This window comes from Stigmatopora nigra, chromosome 22 (genome assembly GCF_051989575.1).
Source record: "Stigmatopora nigra isolate UIUO_SnigA chromosome 22, RoL_Snig_1.1, whole genome shotgun sequence".
NCBI lineage: Eukaryota > Metazoa > Chordata > Actinopteri > Syngnathiformes > Syngnathidae > Stigmatopora > Stigmatopora nigra.
The window spans coordinates 393869-409128 of record NC_135529.1 but is presented as its reverse complement, the minus strand read 5'-3'; the positions used below and the strand labels follow the sequence as shown (position 1 = coordinate 409128).

At 40.0% G+C, this 15260-nt stretch overlaps 2 protein-coding genes across 2 annotated transcripts; both read right to left on the bottom strand.

Annotated features, from left to right (window-relative positions):
• Positions 1-101: 101 nt before the first annotated feature.
• LOC144215694 (hyaluronidase PH-20-like) lies at positions 102-3337 on the bottom strand. Its single transcript, XM_077744779.1, has 5 exons — positions 3271-3337; positions 2725-2909; positions 1748-2482; positions 1537-1626; positions 102-482 (listed from the first exon to the last, which is right to left on the bottom strand). The coding sequence occupies exons 2-5, from the start codon at positions 2893-2895 to the stop codon at positions 153-155; spliced, it is 1326 nt and encodes a 441-aa protein (XP_077600905.1). The 5' UTR covers positions 2896-2909; positions 3271-3337; the 3' UTR covers positions 102-152.
• A 1402-nt stretch (positions 3338-4739) lies between these two features.
• On the bottom strand, positions 4740-14193 carry LOC144215572 (hyaluronidase-4-like). Its single transcript, XM_077744602.1, has 5 exons — positions 14056-14193; positions 8495-9073; positions 7725-8132; positions 7136-7225; positions 4740-6347 (listed from the first exon to the last, which is right to left on the bottom strand). Exons 2-5 carry the CDS (start codon positions 9038-9040, stop codon positions 5808-5810), a joined length of 1584 nt encoding a protein of 527 aa, XP_077600728.1. The 5' UTR covers positions 9041-9073; positions 14056-14193; the 3' UTR covers positions 4740-5807.
• Between the last annotated feature and the right edge of the window lie 1067 nt (positions 14194-15260).

The following is a 15260-nucleotide window of genomic DNA, read 5'->3' as shown; positions in this document are numbered from 1 at the left end:
TGTCTAAATTAACAATTAAAATGGTCTCTCCTTGCCACAGGCGCATTGTTGGAATGCTCAATGTGTGTCAATGACATTTACGACAATAACGATTGGGGTCGTATGTTCTTATGCTGTTTATTTCATCTTGCTAAGCACATTTATTTCCCACTTCAGACTTTGATAACCTGGATGCCAGTGGGTGGCATAAGATTCGGCGTGCATTCTTGCCTGGCGTAGCACTGACACGTGAAGTTTTGGGCCCAGGCATCCAGGTTTTGGGCAGAAGGGAGTCCCACTGCCATATACTTCCTGTCTGCCCGCAAGATGCTGAAGCGGCTGGCATCCAGGTGAAGATAGACAGAAGAACTGGAATAACGCCGCACGCAACGGCCACGCCCTTGACACAAGGCCTGGCTGCACAACATGGCCGCTGCTGTCACGTTGACCAGGTACGGGTTGAGTGTGGACGTTAGGTAGTTGGACAGTGACTCGCAGGAAGCCTGGATGAGGCCCAGAGAGAAAAGTAGAGAAGTTACATTGAATGCAATTTGAGATTCATCATGAAATTTGACCTGAAAGCCTCATTTGACACATTTTCCAGGTCAGGGATGTGAAACTCATTTATTGTCGTAGTGTCGATTTCATCTAGGGGTCATTATGTCTTCCAAATAGCCTTCATCATAAAAAAAAAAAAATGGAACTCATCTTTTACTTTTTCGGGCCATATACAATGATGCAGCGGACCAGATTTGGCCCGCGGGGCCACCACTTTGACACCAGGGTTCTAGTTCACGTCACAGTAGTGACAGATGACTAGCTTGTTGCCACATAAAGACAACAAAACAACCGATCACCAGTCTATAAGACCAGGGCACATCTGGATGAACAACAGACTGGTCACCAATCGGCACCCGCGGCCTCTAAACTTCTAGCCAGGGGTGTATATTAGGGAGGTGACCACCAGTTGAAAGCTGCCCATCATAGACTACTTGATGGACAATTGCCGAGATAAATGGTGGTGCAGTTGCCTCTCAAATTACTCAGAATAAAAGTTGTGTTTTTCAGCAATTAAAAACAGGAAGAGATGGTCTAGACCAGGGGATCCCATAAGGTACTATAGGTAGATCGCACAACAATTACATTTTAATCCCTCCTCTAATGTTGATTTCCTTAGTTCGGCTCTTATGAATTTGGTTGTGTCCACAGTAAGATTTAGTTTGAATTGCTAAAGCTCCCATACATGTTGATAGAGTGTAATGCGACGTATGTCATTATTTAATTGCTGAGCTTAGTCAGTGGCCTGTCAAAAAGATAGATCGTTGAAAGTTGACTTCTTGAAACGTGGATAGAAAAGGAGCAAAAAAGTTGGAATACCCGTGCTCTAGACTGTAGACTAGACGAGTGCAGCACTTCTGCATGATTGCATCTGAGGTTTTTCATTTTGTTTTGTCTTACGTATTGCGAAGGATAAATATCTCAGTCATTTTTGTTTAGTCAAGCTGGTTGTCAAGTGGTTGTTTCTTGTTGTTGTTATTTTTTTTAAATGATGGTTACCTTATTATTGTAGTCTTTCCTTCCACCCCACATGACCACACCAGCAGCCCCCAGGGCGGCTGACTCACCAACTGTGCTCACCAGGTCCGTCTGGAAAGTCAGTCAAATACTACTGTTACTAACTACCATCTAAACCAGAAAGTTAAAGCATTACCAGAATATTGCCGTAGATAACAAGCTGTGTCAAAGTATTTAAAGCATTGAGACTTACCGGTGTCTCAAAATATTGATTCTGGCCTCGATATAGGGGTCTAGAGTAGACATAGGTAGGCACTACAGACGACCGCTTGGTTAGCGCCGCCATCTTCAGGGCTTCGCGGACGCGATACCGCACGTAGAGTGCCGCCTGGGGGGAGTTTTTCAAGGCTGGGTGCAGGTATATTGATGGGAATAGTGCAGTGCTGTGCTCCCAGAGCCACATTAGATCCTGGTTCTGCTTTCGGCTTTTAGTCGAGCACCGTCCTGTATAATTGGGCCGGTCCCAGTCATAGTTGTGGCAAATGGGGAATAAGTAGAACCCCCAGTGACGACTTGGACGCTCCTTCACTCCGAGCTCAATGGTCTTCTCCATAAAGTTTCTCCCCGCCCTCTGGAACTGATCCGCAGCTTGCAGGGAAATCTTCTTTAGGGATGAGAATGGGGAGTCATGCAAAGCATTGGCGATTGACAGCTTTTGATAGACCCGCTTGGATCCCCAGTTATGGGTCCAGAGAGGGCGCCAGGACTCCCAGTCGATGACAGCGAGGCCAGGGGTTTCATCCTCAGCAATGTAACGGTCAATTTGTTGCCTCGCTTTGAGCAGGTGTGCCGTCAGGTTGCCGCTTTGTGGAACACCACCCGCTCGGCAAATACGCCTCACTGGATCGATCTTGGGGTAGAAGCCTAGGCGGCTTTCGTAGAAAATGGTGAGGAACTGACCTGGAACTGCGGCTGGCGTGGTCACTGCCTGGAAGTATTGATGACCAAAGGGAGATTCATGAAGCGATTAAACAGTGTAGTTGGGCAGGTATATACTTGAAAAGTTCTAGAAATAATCAAATTTGTGAGATGTGAAGATGGAACAGTTGCGATTTGCCATGAAATGTAGACAAAATATTAGACATAATTTTATGAAAAAGCTATTTTTTTATTAACTGTATTTTGAAAGAGAGTGAATTTGGGGATTTTTCTAAACGTTCTGTAGTCTACCTGGAAGGCTTCAGTGTCCAGTGGAATGTCCAGCCGCTGGCATGTTGTGGTGGGGGCGTTCCACACGGTGATAAAGGGGTGCCTGGGGATCAGGGGAGGTTCGCTGGGTGGCAAGGTGGCTGCCAGAGGTGTGAAGCTCAGGATTATGTAGGACAGGTATTGAAGGAACATTTTGATTTACCAAGCTGAGTGAAGAAGACAACAATTTTACGTCCTCACATTTGCATGTGGGATGCTGAATATAAACAGTTACACAAAAATGCCTTTGGATATATATAATTTTTTTTGATAGATCCGCTTGGATGGCATTACAAGTTCTATAAGTCATTTCCCTTTATTGTATGCATGTAAAAATAGTATAAAACTATACTTTGATCCCATTTTGGAACAAATACAACGTGAAAGCAAGTACAAAAGTCCTTATAAATGACCCCAGTCAATCAGATTTTTTTTTTAAAAAGCTGTGCTATAAAACTATTAATATTTTGAATAAATCGCCCATCATAATATGTGATTGATTTGGCCGATGCTGAAATGAATTCATACCTGCGTCTCTCCGTTGCATCAATTATGAAGTTTAGTCTGCTTTTCTGTTGCCTTTCTTGAAAATCAGGAAACACTAGGCCACTTAGTCATCTAGCCCCAAGTTTGTTTGTTTTTATCAGTTATCGTCCATCTGGTGTTGGTTTAGAATATCTTCCTCTTTTCTTCAACCTAGCCACAACAAGACTGGACACTTGGTACCATTTACATTAAATATGATGACACTTTTTTGTAGATAAAAAACATTTTTAGGTATAATTGCAGACATAGTTTATTTGCAGTGCATTTACATTCATGTGCTGCACGTTATACTCCACAAACATGACATTATAAAAACATAAACAGTTATTGTTGCAGTTGATTCGTCACCACTAGAGATAAAAACCTGTTTAAGATAAAACATCCATGACAATCAAGTGCTATATGTTAAACCAGACAGTTTTTTTTGCTTGTTTTTTAAAGGTTGTTGCTAGCATTTGAGATACAGAAGAAAACTTACTGTACTTCTGATAAGAAAGTTTTATGTTAGTTATTGGGATTTTTTAAAATTCTCCTTTATTTCTGGCAGTTTACAATGAACTACACAACCATGGACCCTAAATTCGCAGTTATGCACAGGACTCATTGAATAGTTTCCTATACAATAATGGATCATGTTTGTTGACTATATTAACTTGGATCTGGAAGATGAATGACTGAATGAAGGAGGAAACAATAAAAACTTAAGAAAACAAGAATAATGGGTATAATAAAAATATATATTTTTTAAATCTAACTAATGGGAAATAATCAGTTGAATATTCTTTTAATATATTGCACTATATTCTCGTTAGTCTTCACGACAGAGCAAGTTACAATCAATATTTCACCTCGTTCATTACTGCGTAAATACAGAAAAGCATTTTATATCCAGTTTGTTTCTTTGGTAAAAAGACAACAATTTCATGCCTATCTAATCAAAGAACATTAATAAACCTTGAGGGGTACACTGACAGGTTCACATATACTTTTTTTTTTTTACAATTTTTGGAAGAGAGGAAGTCAAACACCACAAAAAAGTATCAAGTCATGACTTGAGTTCAACTATGTGCCTATTTCGACGCCCTTTTCAGTGTTTTTTTGCAGCTACATTGACATTAGATATTTATTATATCTACTATATCTATTTTATATATATATATATATATATATATATATATATATATATATATATATATATATATATATATATATATATATATATATATATATATATATATATATATATATATATATATATATATATATATATATATATATATATATATATATATATATATATATATATATATATATATATATATATATATATATATATATATATATATATATATATATATATATATATATATATATATATATATATATATATATATATATATATACATATACATATATATATATATATATATATGAATACATAGTTTTTTGTAAATGTCAAGGTAAAATTAAGAATAGAAATGATGAGAGAGAGATGTTTTGACTGATAGATGTTTTCAGTTTTGTGTGCTTCAAAACCGTTTGCACCACCATCAAATGAATGAAGCTTACATTTTCAAAGATACAAACGTCTATGAGCTAACTCGCCAGTGGGCTCAGTATGCAAGTATTGACAGGAAAGTAAGTACTTCTAACGATACCTCTAATGTAGTACCCCTACTTATAAATGCTCCAACTTACAAATCTTTCAGGTTACGAAATGCTTTCATATGTAAATTATTGTCCCCAAATATGATCATTTGTCCAAGTTATGAAACACCAAAAGAGGTATAGCATATAAATATAACAAGGGATTTCTGCAATGCATGCCATAGTCAGTGTTCACTTTCTGCAGCCACCATGCAAGCCATAATCACTAGTTCTACCCCTTCTTCCAGCAACACCCACACTAGATAATCAGTATAATGATCTGCACAACACTTTAAAGCCAGGGTGGACACCCATCAGCCTTGGCGCCCTCGAATGCACCACGAGGAGCACCACGTGGCCACCTGGCACCTGAGCCAGGCCAAGTCCTTCAGCATTTTTAGGTATGAACTGAGGGGCTTTTTCAATTTCATTAGTTCGGTGTGCTGTCATCATTTTAATGGGTTAATAAATAGTTTTCTAATATATTCCTCTGTTTTTGCATGCATTCATACTTTTGCATACATATTTCATTCAAAATTAGTATCATTTATAATTTTTAAAGGGTTTTTAGTGAACAGTATTAAAGTTGGTGGAACGAGTGAGTGTGCATGGTTTTCTGTCTCATTGTGCCCTGCGATTGGCAGGCCACTGATACAGGGTGTCCCCCACCTCTCAACTGCGATAGGCTCCAGCACCCCCCGTCACCCCAATGAGGATAATGTGGTTCAGAGAATGAGATGAGACATCCGAAGGAAAAGAAGCTTTCTGCAAATGTTTGATTCTCTCAATAAGTTTGGTTCAATCTTCAATGTACTTTGGAGTTAATGTGAACATGATTACATTCTTATGAGCTGTGTCTTGATCTACTAATGTTAGCATGTTAGCATCACTGTTAACATCGCAAGTGTCTCGAGTGATTCTCGAAAGTTCAACAGGAGTATAAAGAGGCTCAAAAGACCATAGGAGCCGAGGGTGGGCATTGCACCGCTACGACCTTCGACAGCCCTTCCATTCTGCTCATCTTCCCACTCATTCCTCATTCGCTCCTTCTGGTTGTCATCCTCGCCACCTCCAGGTGGTCCATCATCATCTTCCTGCACTTTGTTGGCGCTATCGCAATGTTCCCCCTGGTGGCCCTCATAGCAATGGCAACGGAATTCTTTGCCAAGCAATCGAAGGTCTCGAGGGGAGTGCCACCCACTTACAGTGAAGTCTCCGTCGCCCCCAGCAGGGCGAATGCTGTAGGTAGCGGCATTAAGGTGGAGGTAGTGGCGTGCCTCTGGGTCACGGCGAACGCAGCGTCCGTTGTTCTGGCAGAGGAAGTCGCTGCAAAACTCGGCAGCCCGTGTTACGTTGGTGATGTACTGACCCAGACGGTGTTTCAGGAACCAGTGGACCTTTGTGCAGTTATGCTAAAGGAAAAACAAGAGAATGAAATATTCATCAAGCTAAATTTAATTCTTTCTTTTTTTGAATGCAGTGACATAGTGAGCAGTCCATTGTTTCATCTCCATCTACCTTCACTGCGACACCCCAGACAATCTAGTCTATTTGTTTCTTAATTGTACCCTAACATAGAATGAAGAATCTTCTATTGTTTTGTGTATACACACCCTGCAATTGTCTGGCGGCTCCATTGTTAGTCCACGGCGGCCCAGACATTCACTGGTTCAATTTATGTTTATACGGATCACAATATTCACTGGCGACCATTCCATTGTCTATGTATCCTGCCATTATTTAGCAACTATGTCCAACGTCTACTTGGATAGGCTTCACCTCATTTGAGACTCATGACTATAAAATACTATTAAAAATGAATGGAAGGTGTAATTATTTAGCAGTTTGATAAACAGTGCTCTCTTTTAAGGTACAGAAGCTTTTCTACAAGATTGACTTATTTACAAAACTTTTTTTTTGATGTACATAAGAAGAAAAAAAAACTAAAGATCAGACCATATGAACATGCGTGTGTGTTCCTGGCACCGCAAGAAAAGCTGTCAAATAGAAAAATGGCTCTTGGTTGACAAAATGTGTGACTAACCAACAAAGACAATGTGCTTTTTATTTCAAGGAACATTAGAACTTCATAAAAAAATTGTTGTGGAATATAAATCTCTTCTAACGCTCTTTCACGTTTGCCCTAAAAACACCAAGATGCCAAATTGTAGTGCATTATGGGTATGAGTGCGTTCCTCACCCGTGATGTAGTGAGGTTCAGATCACCCCAGATGACGAATCCTGCAGTTCCCAGCGCTGCACTCTCGCCAATGGTATGAACCAGATCTTTCTGCAGAGAAGATACACCAAGTTCAGGGTTAAATTGAATCTGCAACATCATGCATCTCTTGAGCATTTATCTGACTATCATCTAGCCAAGTATTTTAGTGTTGTTTAAATTTTTATGGGGGGAAAAAAGAAATAAATTCAACACATCTTACTGTATCACTAGATGGAATGGTCGCAAGTCACGTCTTATTGAATCATTTGGGTTGTAGTTCCCTCACAAAGTCATTTTGTAATTGGATGCAAGAACACTCAAAGAGTAATGATATTTTATGACTAGTTATAATTTTCAACACCCACACTCACAATCATACCTCCACCAAGTGGGAATCGATCCCATGTTTGACTGCCCCCAAGTCAAGCAAGCGAACCACTACACCATCAGGTGGCTGTTTGAAAGCCTAATATCTGTAATATATCACTTTTCAAATACACCCCAAATTTTGAGAAAATTGTGAGGTACAGGGTAAATTGCCCTAGATTGTTGGGTCAAAGGTTATTACCATTGTAAGGAAGGTAAGTGGCTCGTCGCGGTATCCCAGCCTCAAGTAGACATACGTGGGGATATCGTAGTCTTTGGAAGTGAGTGATGCCACACGTAGTGCTTCGCGTATGCGGTGGCGGGCAAATTGCAGGGTGCCCAAGCTGTTGGTGTGTGACTTGCGTATGGCTACCGATGGGTAGAGAGCCGTGCTGCTGTTCCACAGCCAGCGCAGCTCATCGTTCCTCATACTTTCTAGCAGCGGGCAGAGGCCGGTGTAGTCATCCTCGTGGAGGTTGTAGTTGTGGCAGTCGGGGTAGAGGTAGAAGCCCCAGAGGCAGTTGGGGCGCAAATGTGTGCCCAGCTGCAGCGTACGCTGCATGAAGGCTCGGGCGCTTTTCTCGAAGCGGCGCCGTGCTAGCTCCTCTACCTGAATGCATGCAAGAACAATTCATTCTTATTAATTCTTGCATCATATTCATGGAAGCGCGGCTCGGTGGACGAGTGTTTAGCGCGTGGGTCTCACAGTTCTGGGATCGAGGGTTCGATCTCAGGTGAGCCACAATGTGGAGTTTGCATGTTCTCCCTGAGATTCTCTGGATTTTTTCAGGGTACTCCGATTTCCTCCCACATCCCAAAATCATGCAAGATAGGCTGGTTGGACACTCAAAATTGTCCCTAGATCCCCGAGTGTAAATGAACCTCTACACACAATGGGTGCAAATTACAATATCGTAGGCTAACATTAGAAAATTGTACCGTATGATAATTTGTTTTTAAAAAGGTCCTCACTTGTGCCGCTGTCACATTCAGGTAGGCCTTGGCGGTCAACTCTCGCGACATACGCCGGTAGACATCCTTCTTGTGCCAGTTGCGACTCCACTGCGGTCGCCAGAATTCCCAGTCGATGACGGCCAAGCCACGGAAATCTTGGGCGGGGATGAAGTGCTTGATGTCCTGATAGGCCTTGAACAGGTGTACATCCAGGCTACTATTCTGTGGGACTCCGCCGTGCACCGCCTCGCCCTGTGGCGTGTAGCGCGGATAATAGCCAAGTCGATTGGCGTAGAAGATGGTGACGTTCTGGCCGGTCCAATCAGCACGGGGGCTGCCGCGGATGTGAAAGAGGTCCAGATTGACGCTGACGTTGTACTTGATGGTACACAAGTCTAGCGGTGCGTTCCAGGCGGCCACGAACGGCTTGCGGCCAACCAGAGGCAGCCGGGCCGGCTTCTGGGCCAGGGAAGAGCCCAGGAGGAGAAGCAGCTGCGAAACCGTGAGTAAGACCAGGACAACGGGCTGCGTGAAGGATGAAGCACCCGCCGGCCCCGCGGGCATGCTGGAGCTCAAAGTCTGAGGTTTTCAGTCATTCTGAGGAAAACAGAAGAATTGTTTAATTAATGGCTCTGCATGGGTATTTTGATTCAGTAAAATAACGTTTCTGGACTGTGTTTCCTCATAGATACAAATTATTTTTTGGCAATGCTGATCAAAAGAGCAAATGAAATCGTTACATCTCTTGAAACAAGTTTTTCTGTTATTTTTCCCTACCTTATTTTACGCACTATAAGGCGCACCATCAATGAATGGCCTTTCATAATAATACATAAGGCGCACTAGATTACTAAACACCATAGTAGTAGGAGATTGTGTTTGGTATACATGGAGCTGGAATTTCATGCAATGATTATTTAATATTGATCCATATATTAGGCGCATCACATTATAAGGCACACTTTGGGGAAAATTGAAGTCTTTTAGTTGTGCTTATTAGTAAATAGGGTCATTTTTCAGTGGGAGCCATATGCTGAAAATGTTTAATGACACTTTATAATATAAGTTTAATGGTCAAATGTGACTACTGTCACCCTTTTATGAGATTTTCACATTTTAACAAGATACTTCATCCTGTTAAAACATTCATAACTTAACTTCAGCTTATGGCCAAACAAAACGGAGAATTCCTTCTGGTTCAAATCACTCCTGGGGCCCTCTTTACTTACTGTGCTTTTCTGTCTTTTTCCACAGAATTAATTTGTATACAAATAAAGCATTTTTGTGGAACACTGTAATCCTGTTATTCCAATGTATATGCATTTTTTCCAGGTTAAAATAAAATAGCGAGAAATATACTTAAATTAAGACTTATGCTTTGCAGTAACATGTCCTTAATGTGTGTTCCCTAAAATTCCTAAGATGATTCCTTAGTCCTGACTGTCTTTTGGAGAATTTTAATAACAGAGTGAAATGTCTGCAGGGAGAATCACTACTAAAGCATGATGAAAACAAACACTCTTAGAGGGCACCAAAAGAGGATTTTATGGAAGTCAAATCTGGAAGAATTTAGACAGTCTGACTACAACTCATCTGGCACTCTGCAGAACATCAGATTAGAATCTTAAAGGAAGAGTTTTTTTGGGCCATAAAGTACTGCTTTTTAAGCTGTTTCATTTTTGGAGACATACTAAAGAGGCTTAAGATAGCCTCAGAAAATGATAAATGATGAAAATGTAGAATGTAGAAATAGAAACCTGAAAATTATATTGATGGCAATGTAAACTGAATAGACTCTGGAAAAGGCAAATGTAATTGGATATAAAGTACCAGTACACACTCGACTACTATTGGGACACCTAAATGTGTGGAGAAAAATAAACAGTGCCCTTTAGACAAAAGTATTTAGACCCATGCAGAAACTAAAGTGCCAATACAGGCAAGAATTTTGTGGAAAACTGCTGTAAAGTAAAAAGAAGTCAATATAGTAATGGAGATCTGTGGGTTAAATCATAAGCACCTCCAATGCTGCAAAAAATGTGAAGGACTTAAATTGGTTATTTTTATATCAGGGATTTTACTTAATTCAAGGATTTTCTGTAATGGCAGATGATGCGGTTTATGGAGTGAGCAGGATGAGCCATATAAAAAGGACATTGACGTTCAACTCGAGCCATGTGGTCAGAGTCAGTGAGTGTTACATTCTTAATTATATATCTGAGCATTATTATTTCGCCATCCAAATCTCATAACTGGTCTTGCTTTTGTTGTTTTCTAGTTTTGAGGTGTCAAGGAAACCAAAATATTGCATCAGTAACTGTTTGGACAACAAGCTTGCATGTCCGAGACTGAGAAAGTGATGTGACATCCAGAATGAAAAGACAACTTCTTCTGCCCAGAATTGAAGCCTCAATGACAGACAGTCCCGCCAAGAGTCTCCTTGCGGTTTGACGCCATCAGACTCGCCAGACATATCGCCCACGACGCCTATTTAGCCTTGAGTCCTCCGTGGTGTGAACATCCGTCCTTGTGCGCCTCCATCAGGAAGCCAGTCGTAAGGAAAAGAGTTCATGGGGAAGGCCAGGAAGTCCATGTGGAAGTGGGGAGCCTCCTTAAACGGACTTTCCATCCAAGGCGGTTACTTCCTTTACTTTTTCTGACATATTCCATCTGGGTTATGGAATTTTTTTGATTGGTTTCATTGAAAGAGGGTGTTTCGTTTCAGGAGAGATTTTCTTTATTAGCTTTTAAGCTGCAATCATTATAGAAATGATCTTAGGTTAAGAATGGGGAGTGCTGCGAGAAACTATTACCTCCATTCGCCAAGTTAAATTCTTCTTACTCAAATCTGGCTAACCCTTTTCTTCAGGGGGCAGTGGTCCCTGCAGTGGAGATCTATTCAAAGTTATCGTTTGCATAACTCAGTTATGAGAGTATGTATTGTGGTAGTTAGATATGAGGGACATTTATATAGATAATATAATATTGCCAGCAAGAGATGTCCAATCTATTTCAACTGTTAGGATCTAGAAGCGATTTTTGACATTCCGGTTGAAATGAATTGGACGCCTAATGCCTTCAAAGAGTTTACAATGTGGGGTTACCAGATTTATTTTTATATAACTAAACAAAGAAAGATCGTTTAATTTTTTTTATTTTGAAGCTTTATTTTTTTTCAATTAGATTTACATATTTATACGTATGGCATATATTTTATTCATTATGGCTTATACATTTGGATTTGTTGTTTTATTATTATTTTTGTCACACGGGGTTTTAAAAAATATTTCCATAAACAACTTTTTAATGTGTTTTTTATTACTAATTTCTGGTTATAATTGCAAAACGCCATTTTTTGCACATTTAAGAACTATAGTAATTATAATAAAACCATTTCATTTGTTGTTTGATGCACTATTGATGTCATTTTAAATGTGTATATGCAAATTATAATGGGATATATTAGCAGAACAATTGATGCTCACACAACACATAACCTGGCCTGGAATCTCGTATTTACATTTTGGCTTAATGTCAAGGTCATAAAAGAAATAGGCCGGTAAGGCAACCTCTTTGAAGAACCTCCTGGTCAGCCTGGAAGTGATTAGCAAGCGTTTGTTGCCGCTTGCGGTTTTTGTGGGCTCTCCCTGTTCAACAGATTGACGTGAGAGAGAGGGAGCGACGCCGTCTGATTGTCTCTACTGGAAAATTTTGTGAATTTCAGAAGTGCTTTGCCAGGAGCTTTGGATCGTCCCCTTGCCAGGCTGCTTAAGTAGGGGAGGGGGACGGGGGTGGAGGGTACGGGGGGTTGTTGCTTTAATAGACTTTTGGACTCTTCACTGAGCTGCAGCAAAAGTCATTGACATTAGTCTAAAAACAGATGACAGCCAAAGACTGGTTGGGAATTCCCGATTTGAGACCATTTAGGATATGGAGAATGTTTTCCAATGCCAGTATGTGTATTCTCAACCGCCCTTTATCATGTAAGATATGTTCCAGACCCAATGGATCAAGTTTTTCAACAGTCTTGCCAAATTTATCTGCAAATATCTAGTTTGAAAACCACTGCAATGCTCAATAGACAGCTTAAATGAAAACATTGGATTGAAGATCAGCAAAGCTTTTGAGTGAGAGATAAAAAAATCTATAGTAATGATTTTTTAATGGATTATTATTATTGTTATTTATTTATAATTCTAAAATTTTTGACATTGGATAACTCATAAAAAAAAATATATTATTCCTACGCATTACACCTATTGCTATCTTTCTATTATTATTTCATCTTTTAAAAAACTGCAACATAGAAGGAAAAAAAACTCATAGCATGCTTCCAACACACCATCTGTCACTGAAACACCTTCCAAAATCACACTTCTTTCCTCGAGTATCCAATCATGGAAGTTGGAACGGATACAATAGCACCACAAATACAAAATTGACTACATGGACAAAGACATTAGGACACTTGGATGGTGTGAAAATGTAGAGTTCTCACCAAGGTTCCAAACTTCCTACAAGATGTTGAAAAGTGCTTATGGGCAACATTGTCATAAATCATTCTTAAACTCTTAAATGGCCTTGTCTGTCTTTTCCCAACTCGAGCCAAGTTTAATGACATTTTATGGAGAAAAACTCAACCGCTTCCCACAGCAATGTAAATAGTGGAAATCCCACAAATATACTTCCCTCCAAAGCATGATATAGGCCAGGGATGGGCAAGCTTTTCGGCCCTGGGGCCACATTGACTTTAAAAATTTGACAGATGGACCGGGTCAGCACAATATACGATACATATAAAAAAGTGCATCCGTTAACAGTACATATGAAAAATAAACAGAAAAAAAGGACTAAAGTATGAACACTCATCAATCATCATTAAAGTAAAAATTATGATGTACAAAGTAAAGTAAAAAGGAATTCATTCAAATGAAGTTTAAAAAAAAACAAACCAAAACCAACACTAGCTTGTTTGAAAATTAACTCAACAATGATGGGACATAGTGAATTTTTAGTAAGTTGAAGAAGTGATCATTTAAAACTCCACACTGGCAGAGATTTATGTAGATTCATGTTCCAAGTGTTCAATTTGTTAAAGGGACTCCAGATGTTTTGCATCACTCTTGCATTGTTAGTCATATCTTATATTATAGTGGCAGTATATGCAACTGCTTTGAAAACAAGCCTCCTTTCGTTTCATTTCTTTTTTATTACCACTTTTAGGAGTTTTCACGTAAAAAAATGAATGAGTTTGTCATTTTACTTCTCCAGGCAACTTCCCTACATGCCACCTGTGTCGCCACTTATGTGACCTCAGCCCATGTCAGTCATCACCACAATTGCACCATTAAATGTCTCAGCTCTAAAAACAAACCCCTAAAAAGTACCACTTTTAGCCTTTTAAAACACAAAAAAGGGTGAGCCAGCATTCCTGCAGTGAACATTCCACCCTCTTTCAGTTGTACCGTGACAGCCGGCATTCCCAAAATAGAGCACATGATAAACAAAAGCAGAACAAAAACAACAAAACATAGGCATCTTTACCCTAAATGACCCCCCGACCCACAGTGATCACTCACCTGTATATGAGAGGCAGTTCTCTCTTGCTTTCTCTCATGTTGCCCCCAAATTCATTCCTCTCATCTAACAGTGTGTGAATGACAACCCGCTGTTCTGGGTTTTATAGCGCCAACGGGGAAGGAGGAGGAAGGCGTGAGGCAAAACAGTGAGGAACGGAGGGAGCAAGCAACATTGGCACTACGTTGAGGGAGAGAGAGAGAGGTTAGAAAAAAAACATCTCATGCAGTTCACACTCCAACCAGCACGTGGCAGTGTGTTGACAGACCGCTGAATATTCATTTACCTAAACTTTCAGGTGTTTTCATTTTCCTACAGGTGTAACAAAAACTTATTTGAACTGAAAAATTTGATGTGAGTGCATCGGACACGAGGTTACTAATTGGTCAAAAACAGCTGCGCCGAGTAAAGCTCTTCTTATTTGCTCGTGCACTGGCTTAAGGGGAGGGCAACAATTTAATACAATGTGTGTCTTTGTGTGTGCGTGTGTGTGTGTGTGTGTGTGTGTGTGTGTGTGTGTGTGTGTGTGTGTGTGTGTGTGTGTGTGTGTGTGGTTAATGGTGCACGGACAACGGACAAAACGACAAAAAACTCTTCTCATTTCAATTAGGAGGGAGTTAATATTTATTTCTCTGATGGACCGGTACCAGGTCGCTCCTGGAGTGGTACCAGTCCATGGACCGGTGGTTGGGAACCCCCGATCTAAAATATTGTACTGGCTCATCTGAATGTTATAATTCCTTTTTAATCACTGCATTTCTCCCTTTGTCAATCGCTCTGTTGATAGTTGTGCAAAATGTGCTGAATTTTGCTTGTGTTTGTATGTTAAAGACTGAGATATGTGCAGTTCATATGTTCAGTTTTTGATGTGACAGTCTCTCGAAATTTGATTTGATTAGTTTTTATTCATAATTTGGATGTTTTTGACTTATTTGTTGTGGAAAGATCAGATATTTGAACCCATTTTTCCCAAGAAACTGTCATTTTAAAGATGCCAATGTTGAACAATGTATTGCATTTCCATCAATCATGAATCTTATGAGGACACAGGATTAAAAAAAACCCACATAGGTATGAGGAGAATGTTCACAATCCACACTGGGAATTAAACCCAAGAGCTCAGAACTGTGAGGTGATCACACTCAACCAATGTTGTGCTCAACAAGTATTTGATTTGTTGTTGCAATTACATCAGTTCTTCATTTCT